General features: G+C 41.0%; 1 protein-coding gene across 1 annotated transcript; it reads right to left on the bottom strand.

Annotated features, from left to right (window-relative positions):
* Positions 1 to 248: 248 nt before the first annotated feature.
* Positions 249 to 9,194, bottom strand: LOC119744586. Its single transcript, XM_038220589.1, has 4 exons — positions 6,762 to 9,194; positions 5,731 to 5,932; positions 4,280 to 4,654; positions 249 to 3,477 (listed from the first exon to the last, which is right to left on the bottom strand). The coding sequence occupies exons 1-4, from the start codon at positions 6,954 to 6,956 to the stop codon at positions 2,753 to 2,755; spliced, it is 1,497 nt and encodes a 498-aa protein (XP_038076517.1). The 5' UTR covers positions 6,957 to 9,194; the 3' UTR covers positions 249 to 2,752.
* Positions 9,195 to 9,573: the final 379 nt, after the last annotated feature.

Raw genomic sequence — 9,573 nt, 5'->3', positions numbered from 1 at the left:
AAGTGAGACGCTGATTAACTTCCAGTCTGCTTTGGAGTTTTCCAATACCGAACACTTGAAGAACATTCCAGCAGCAGTCTGAGAACTTGGGTTTTATGATGAGGAACCAGTTGAAGAGAGTTGGGATAAACATGTATAGCCTTTTAGGATAGAAGCAACTTCAGTTGTACCGACTACCGGCAATCGACGTGTGTGATTCAGAAGGAGCAGTGATCTCATGTTTGTGGACTTTTCCTGAGTCATTTATCTTTTGACTCGTGGATAAAAATATGACGTCATCATGTTTAAGTTGAAAAGGGGTGCATCTGATTCTGTGGTTTTGTTTTGGCTCAAATTCAAACATAAATTCTGTCTTAATACTTGATGGCATTATTTTACAATCATTTCCAAGTTGGGAAAAAAAATCTCAACATATATAAAACCTGCAAACATTGTATTAACATATGTAAACAATTCATTATTTGTAGTTAACAACAACAGGACATTTTAATGCTGCAATAAAATACTTCGTTTATATTCAATGTGTTGGTATATACCTGAGTTTTACCAAATGTTAGAATCGTGTTATATTTCACTATAATACAAAACAATATGAGCAAATACTGCATGAATTCAAGAGCAGTTAACAAATAGTACCAGAGAATTTTACATAACACACTGAATATTTTTTTAAGCAAAGGAATGCCCAAACAACTATCATGAAGTTACAGTCAGCCTGGTAGGAATGATCATTCTGATCTTCAATTTGCACAGTAATCGTTTTGTCTGCCAAACTGACCCCATATTAGGCCATTATTTTAGGACTCCAGAAATAGATTTGCTAATCACACTCATGGGAAACTGACTTATCCTTGTAATATAACTTCCCTCATTTTCCCCACTTCCTAAAAAGCGTGGGTGTAGGTCTCCATATTGATGGAATAACGAATTAGTCAAAACCTAGATGTGTATTGCCAACAACTATGTATATTTCCCCAAAAGACTTGTGATGATTTGGTTTGGGGTATTGTTTCAAACACAATCCATTTTTGTACAGGCTTTATGGACAGTGCTTTGAACACAGCTGAATAACCCTTTGGCATTCTGTCTTTTGGTATCTCGTAACTCCGAAATTCAAAGGGTCAAAGTAGACCTAACCTGGATTTAATTTAAAAGTACATTGTACATGTATAAATTGAAATTTTTACTCATTCATTGTTTGTAGGTGTATATTTGTGTCGTTTATTGAAGTTTTCATCAGCAATGAAATAGCTGTGAGCCCAAGCGTGTATCGATTTGCAGTTGGGCATCCATCTGCATTTGGGAGCAATCCGCAGCAGGGGTTCTGCACGGTCAATAACATTTCGCGCCTTGAATATAGACGACGGTGTTTCCCCGACCACTTTCCCTTGTCTAAACATAATCCATTATGCTATGATGATATTTCCTCGGAGTACCAAGTAATACCTTCCCTTTCTGATTAGTTCCGCATGTCTATAAATATCGGTGGCTGAGAGAATCGAGGAACTGATAAAAGGTCACTTTTTCTTATTAAACCGAGGTCGTCAGAAAGTGTGGTTAAACATGAGTAAGAATCATTGGAAAACCGAAAGTGGTTTATATTAAAAGGGGGACAAAGCCTAGTCGCCCTCTGCCTTGCTTGTTTTATATCGAAAGATAAGTTCTCAAGTTTCTTCAAGTAAATTAAGCCAACTTTGGCTTAATTTACTTGTAGAAACTTGAGAACTTATCAAGTTCCTACAATGTGTTGGGTACATGAACCAATTTAGTCAGCGTCGACACCAATTAATTTGGCCGATTGTTTACGATGATAATTCCAGAACGCAACTTCAAGATGCTCTGTTGCTGACCGACATTGCACGGTGATTTTCTCCCTGACAATCTCTGGCGAGGCCGCTTTGTCATTTTCTTTCCCGCGTTTTTATTACTGTTTCCCGTCCGGTGACCCGGACATACACTTGTCCAATTCCATTTGCAAAGCCGGATTTTGGAATTGTAAATTATTTCCAGATTGTTGTTCACCGAGTCGGATGAATAAGTTCAAAACAATCTAACCAAATATTGACACATAATTTACAGTTCTTATCAAACTGGTCTGCCCTGCAGTTAAAAAAAATCAAATACAATTTTAAGCAAACATACACTGTTTACAATATAACTATTAACCACAAGAAGACCCCACTGATCTCTCGCGTTCCTGTTCAATGTTGATCGTGCGCGTGACCATTGAAAGTCAACCAAACATGGTTGAGGGTTTGGGGTTGGGGTGACGGGGGTGTAGGCGCGTTCCAAATAAATGTAACGACTGTAAGCTGCTTTCTACGAATTTGCCATCCTTGGCTTCAAGTTAAAAATTTGGTTAGTAGGGGCGTAAGCCTTGCTTTTTGCAGACGGGATGGATGCGATTATGTCTTGCGAACAGGTGAATAGGCCTATGTCGCCGACAGAGTGCGTAGTTGTGGGGTTGATTTTCAAGCGCCGACAATTAATGTCCGGGCAAGATCAGAAAAACAGATCGCAGATAGTCAACCGAATGGTGAACATTAATTTTCAAAAATACACGCACCAATCAGGTTCGCACACAATCCTTTGCGTTTCCTTCACAAGATTTCTTCCGGCTGATCAACCGGTGTTCTTGTTCTAATGACGTATTGTTTATGCTAGAATAATTATGATGATGAAATAATGAGTGTTATTGCACTTTGTTTTGAAGAATGTTTATCTCTAGGGCGTAGCCCAAATTTCGGCTATACTATACGGAGTCCGATTCCTGACGCAACAGGTCAGCGTTTACACGGAACCGATCCTTGTGTAGCACAGTCTCAATCGTCCTATCGTGGTAGTACACGGCCACAATGGCAAAGTTATAGGCGCAGTCTATGCACATCAGCGCTAACGCCATCAAAGTGAAGCCATCTCCAAACTTGGCCAGGATCTCCTGGCCCGTGTAGCACATTAGCCCTACGAAGAGGAGCAAAAATATAAGCGAAACTTCCACAACCAAAGTGCTGATAATACAAAGTCTGATATCGCTGTAGACTGGCAAAACTTGGGATTTCAAATGCTCAAATTTCCTTTTCCTTGCGTCCAGTTCTGTTAGTCTGTTACTTTCGCTGGTGAGCGATTTTCCCGGGGCCCGCTCGAGACAATTGGTGATGAGCCTCATTCCAGCCTCCACTTCCTTGATCTTCCGTATTAAGTCGCGGTAGACAGGTAGGTTCTGGTCGACGTACAGCGACTGGGCGACTGGAACGGCGGCTATGATGAGCTCCATGACGTAAGCGGGCGTATGGGTGGGGCCAAAGACGCACGTGACCGCGTTCAAGAAGGCTACGAGCAAGAGTAGAAGGCGCGCAAAGTTGTTAACGTAGACGGTGGTGTTGGAGATCCACGTGAGGTCTCCAGAATTAGAGATGCAACGGCAACGGCTGGCGGCGGAGGCCACCAGGTTGCACACAAACTCGGTAGTCTTACGACCTGCCAAAGACAACCAAAACCCAAAAGTTCAATTTTATGCAAAAAACAAATTTTGAAGTTTCCCTCTTTTTTTTCTTTTTTTTTTAAAGATGAAAGTAATAAAGTATAGGGCAAGGGTAGTATTTGTTGTCACTGTGTTTTTCTTTACAAAAATACTTGATTGTTTATCTTTGCTTTCTATAGTTACCAAGGATGCCCGATCAAAACAAATGCCTGTTACCATAACAAATTGCTGTAAAGTTTTCCCAAAGTGCGCAGTTTTATTTTGTTGTGTCAAAACTGTTTATATTTGTTTAAATTCAACGAGATGATTCCTCGTCATCTGTCAAACAGAATACAAAAGTTTGCTGCACTTCGACTTTGTCCAAGGACATCATCAATAGATAATACAAGCTTTGTGGCATACCGCCTGCTACTATCGGATTAGTGCATACCAAAGAGATAAGTATAATGCATACAGCGATATGGCACACTTCCGCTTTCTGTAATTTTCAAGGACACTTGTAAACCTCAAACCACAACAGTGGCGGTTGTAGAATGATTCCCTCTATTACGATCAATGTTGGAAAAAAATAATTTTGAACAATATCAGGACAGTTTAAGGAATCTCCGTTCATTAAGGTTTCAGATCTGCTACAATCCCCAATGAAGTTCAGGTTCCCAAATTGTTAGAATTTGTCATCTGTAATTATTAAAAAGCAAAGAAATAAAGCATTGGGGGGGGGGGGGGGTCGTGAGTAAGACGCCTTACAGCTGTCTCTAACCATGGAGGTTCCTCGAGGCGCTTTGTTTTTTGACTCACCCTTTGAAGACGATAGACACGTGGCCACAACTTGGACGGGAATCTCAAAGTGCGCCGCCAGCAGCGCATCCACATCGGCTGGTCCCCGTGTTTTGCTCGCTATCGACGGCGACTCGCTTGTGCAAACACGGTGCGTGGATAATCCTCTAGCTGGATTAAGGGATTCCGGGGAGGGATTAAGTTCTGTTGTGACTCCACCGAAAACAGAGTCGGGGGAAAGTTTATCTGACAGTGATGACGTACGCGAAGTTGCATCATTCAAAACATCGGGTCTTTGTTTATACTCCGGGAGGAATGTTTCTGCGCATGTGCCAGGGTCTGCCCATCTTAGAGTCGAGGGCTGGAGCTCTGGGAACGAGTTCGACGGAAAAACGTCTGCCAACAAAAACAAATGTATACAAAAAATAGGTATAATCAATCTAGGATAAGTCAAGTAAATCTTAAAAAACGGAAAATAGTTTGTCATTCATAGCTTTTTACAATGATGACACAGCACTGATTTTTAGTGCTCGTGTGGTAGAATATTGCAAAGGAGGTTGTCATGTAACAGGAAATGTTCATGTAAAAAAGGAAAGCAATTGCAATGTTATGAAAACCAACAGACAACACAAATCAAAACCAGTTATCTGCGAATAATTTCCGCTCGGAAATGTTGAGCCAGATGTATTTTGAAAGCAGGCTGAAGTTTGTGGATTTTTGGCCATGAACATGGCTGCAGCCTGCGGCCGCAAATATTTTGAACCCAAAAGTTTGCCTATGACCTCATATCCTTGGCCTTATTTGCGTTTGCTGTAGTGTTCTGATATTTCCTGCATTACTACGTTTGGCAAAATCCATGGGGAAATTGCCGTTGACCTTTTGTGACCTCTCTCGTGACTAGAGAGAAACACACAAATCGAGGCCAAAGGGAATAGTCTAGTTAGAGAAAACTAAGAAGGTCTTGCATTATGTCCAACTTAAATTCAGAAGTGAACTTGGTTTCAAAACACGAAAGACGTAAGTAGACATTGTAAGAAATAACTAGGCTGGTACCAATGAATGAATTATTACGAAATTGGCGTAAGAATATCGTCTTGCTTAACGTCAGGGAACCACACGCTAACTGGCAAAATGTCCGGATGTTCTTTTGGTCGGCATTATTCACTCTTACAATATTTTCTACATAGGCCCAATGTAGCCCGAGTCAAGTAGATTTCTTGTAAACATTTTCACAATTTTTAGTGGTACGATACATTCGATGACAAATCAGATGTTATAAAGCAGTTACGCAGTAAACCTATGTAATTTAGACTGTGCAAAAAAGGAGTAGTTTTAAAGATTATCATAATTCAATAAAATAATTGTGATTATTTTGGGATGTCAAGAAGCACGGTCATGGTTTTGTTTCAACCCTTATCTTTGACTTGCAAATTAATCTTAAATCTAACTTTAACCCATTGCAATGAACTCACCTCGGGTCAAGATGTTGGTCCCTGTTCGATCTGTTTGTTTGTGTGCCTGTTGTACTATCTGTACCAGTGACTGTACCAATACGCTGAGGGCGTCGTACCGCTCACACACCCGAAGCGCATCGGCAAGTTCTTGGACCGTACCGTCCCATTCTACTAATGCCTCCAAGGTCGGCCGCTTGCATTTGCAACCCCAAAATCTCACCTGTTAAAAAAAGGAACATGGTTTATTAAATGTCCACATTTTTCACGGTCAAATATTGGAGGTGGGTCTATTTATCTATTTTAACTAACTCTCTGGACAGACTTGTTTATAGAAAGCTTTTTATAAACTTTATTAAAACATCAAGCCAAATGGTGCAAGTAGCCTAGACCTGTATCCATTTAAATTTAAAGATTCAAGTATCAAATGTATCCGTTATAAGCCCATAAGTAAATGGAATATTTCTTTAAATTACCGTTGTCCAATCATGTTCAACAAACCTGCAAAACATCAAAATCTGTCCTTAATAAAAACAGGGGGAAAGACATCCATGGCATGTTACCAACCCAAACCCTGCTGAATCCAACAGGATCCAACTATATCATAAACCCGTTGGAGCCTGTTGGATTGAGCAGTAAACCCCTTGTACATTTTGTACAAATTTATATAAACAAAGTCGGATTCTGTTGGGTACTGATAAATAACGCCATGTTAGACTCTGTTGGGTCCAGCAGTCAACTGAAAATTAGGCACAGTTGGATTCTGTTGGATGGAGCAGGAAATAACCGTTGGACTCTGTTGGATTTAGCAGGGTAGTCCTGAGGAACCAGTCATAGGGGTTAGGGATACATAAAAAGGAATTGTAAAATTATCCAACGCCACATGTTCTAAATGCTTCATTGAGAATTCGAGTTGACATGTCGTTCACAAATACTGTTTATGTAGGCCAATCATTACCAAATTGCCATGAACCGTCAGGCTTGATTCACTTCTTTAGACTTCCACGATTGGTTTACCAACCGGTCTGTGGTTGAGCCATGATTGAGCTTACCTCTTCCGGTTGAAAGCCGAGTTCTTCCAAGACCGCGCGGTAGTCATGTCCCAACGGTTGTTCCACGTCCAGCAGCGTGGACAGTTGGATGGTGGTACGGTAAAAGTTGGGCAGTGTCCGGTAGGCCGTCTCACCCAGCGTCGGTGGGGTCTTGGGATCCGGAGTCGAGTCAGTCGCCGGTGATGATGAGAGCATGGCTGATCTTGAGACGATCCTCCCACCGGCACCCCACGTCTCAGAGAGAAAGGAAGTACACAGATGGCCAGGCCAGAAGAAGCCTGGCCATGTCCATGATTTCGTTATATCCAGTCTAGTGTCGACGAAAATCCCCGTGTTTTGTTAGATTGTTTGTTCCTTTTGTCGCACGGCTGAACGAAGGAGGATAGTGGAATGTTGCGCCGTGGTAGCCCGACGCGACCAGCGTGGCAAGTGGAAATTTTATGTTGATGTTTGAGCGCATGTGTCAGGGACGTGCCAAACCACACGTCAGGTTCAGAGGCCAGATATCAACGACCTCAGCACACGGTGATACCATGGTGATACTGCTGCTGAACGAGCTCTTGGAAAACAGCGGCGTATATCCGGTCGCTAGTGCCGTGTGTAGTGTACACAAATGCCTATCTTGCTTCTTATTGCGTTAACAACGCTTCAAGGTCATTCGCGCGGCGAGGATTTAGCGGGGAACCCCCGCATGACGTCATCACTCGGTGGGGTCAGCCAGAGTCAACTAGAGTCACATGATACTTGCGATGCCATGTGGGCGTGTACGCACGTGACTGATGAATGCAACGCATCGATGAGCGAAAATGAAAGTTGACATAAAAATAGAACAGGCTATCGGCCAACGAGGGAATATAAATTCACTTATTTAGTTCCCCGTGTATAATATGGCTTTCTGCAATTTGGGGGTTTGGTCGGTATCAAATCAGCCTGAGGGAATAATGCTCATTGATTTTGGCAAGGTATCCACCCTGTGTAGTTGGAAATAGCATTGCAGCGGTGGCAGCTTTTTGCTATCACCTTTTTTTTTTGTAAAAATGATCGGTCGAAACATGCTTCTTACCACATATAATAAATCCGGTAACAACTTATTGGCGGCCATTTTGAAAAAACAAAATAAAATAAAAGTGATAAAACCACAAAAACTGCCAACGCTCACCCTGATTATCTATCACACATTTTTCAACTCTAGATGTTCATACCTTGCGACAAAAAATTGCTATGAGCATTGCTCCTTTTGCTCATTTTGAAACCAGTGGCCTTTTTGGACCGAAGCTGATAGCCCTGTAACTCTTTGTTTTTATGTGAAAGTACAGGTTCATGTTCCTTGCCCTATGGTTGATGTGGAAATAACATACGAACAAAGACAGATATGGTTTGAGTGGCAGTTTTCAACTTTGAGGCTTCTGGTTCGGGATAAAAAAAATAATAGGAAAGAAGCTCTTCATCTTACGTGCATGCAGTCTACAATTCATAAAAAAATATAGTAATATTTAAAACACCCATTGTGATCTAAAAATATAGAAGTGCACTTTTATAATTAAAACAAGTCCCACTACTAGATTAAAAAGTACATGCGTCATCACCAAAAAGAATAAGACATTATTTCCAATCTAATAGTTAGAAACTTATTTGATTTTACATATGTACACATTATTCTTGTACACAGGTGAAAATGAAAATAATATTCTAATATCGATTTTTTTTTTTTTTTTTTTTTACATATATACATGTATAACTGTACACAGATGAAAATGAAAAACAGGTATTCGGTGTTTTCAGGTGTTCGGTGACAGCACTTAAAAGTTTGTTTACAATCAAACAATATTTAATGAAAAATTCTAAATCTGATTATGTGTACAAAAAGCAAGGCAATAATGTACAATGTACATGTATATATTTGTTATGTACATTTCGTCAAGCGATGTATGACTCATGGCTCTTTCAAAATAAGATCTCGTTTACCATCACTCGATCTCTCCTTTTTGTTTCCAACAATTTGCTTGGACAATTGTTTTTTACAAGAAGAAGAACATAAGTGACCAAATTGCTCCATAAGACAAACACCTCCGGTAAAAAATCGGCTCACAATCTAAGAGGAACATGTTTTATAGTTCGTAGTTCCCCCGTGTCAAAATTTAAAAACGCAACCGATCCAGAAAAAAGCAAGAGCATGTTCGTGAACCTGAATATGGGAAACGAACATTTCTATTTGAATGGCCTTGTGGCACACCTGAATCAGAATTATCTCATCATGTGACGGACCGTGGAGGACTTTCCCGGAATACGGATTTTCCGGTGCAAGTTGGGCAATCTGCCGGAAGGGCAGGCACGTGAACTTGTGTGACGTCATTGTATGATAATAATGAGAACAACCTTTCCCTGATTCGCCGGTTGCGCGTACACTACCGCACGCGGCGCTATTACCAGACCACGATCGCGCAGACACTCGCGACTGGCACAGAGGGCGTGCGTAATGGTCTGTCGGATAGTTATGCCATTGTGGGTTAATAGTGCGAGCTATACTTTTGTTTTCGACTGAGAGTTGCAGCGAGAGAGGTCCCTTGAGTCATGACGTATCAGTGGCGCACCCAGGATTTGGTGGGGGGGGGGGCTCAAATTTTTTTTTTTTTTTTTTTTTTACAAATTTGTTAAAAGTTGATTTTTTTTCCAACAAATTTTGCCTAAAATTTTTGGTCGCAGAAATTTTTTTTTGGGAGGGGCGGCCTATTTTTGACGTTGGTGGCGCCACTTACACTCTTATTATACTACTCGAAAACAGGCCACATTCATATCACCAAGGCCAAATCGT

The sequence above is a fragment of the Patiria miniata genome, unplaced genomic scaffold (genome assembly GCF_015706575.1).
Source record: "Patiria miniata isolate m_02_andy unplaced genomic scaffold, ASM1570657v1 HiC_scaffold_7, whole genome shotgun sequence".
NCBI classification, from domain to species: domain Eukaryota; kingdom Metazoa; phylum Echinodermata; class Asteroidea; order Valvatida; family Asterinidae; genus Patiria; species Patiria miniata.
The sequence above is the reverse complement of the archived record's forward strand: the minus strand, read 5'-3'. Positions and strand labels throughout refer to the sequence as shown.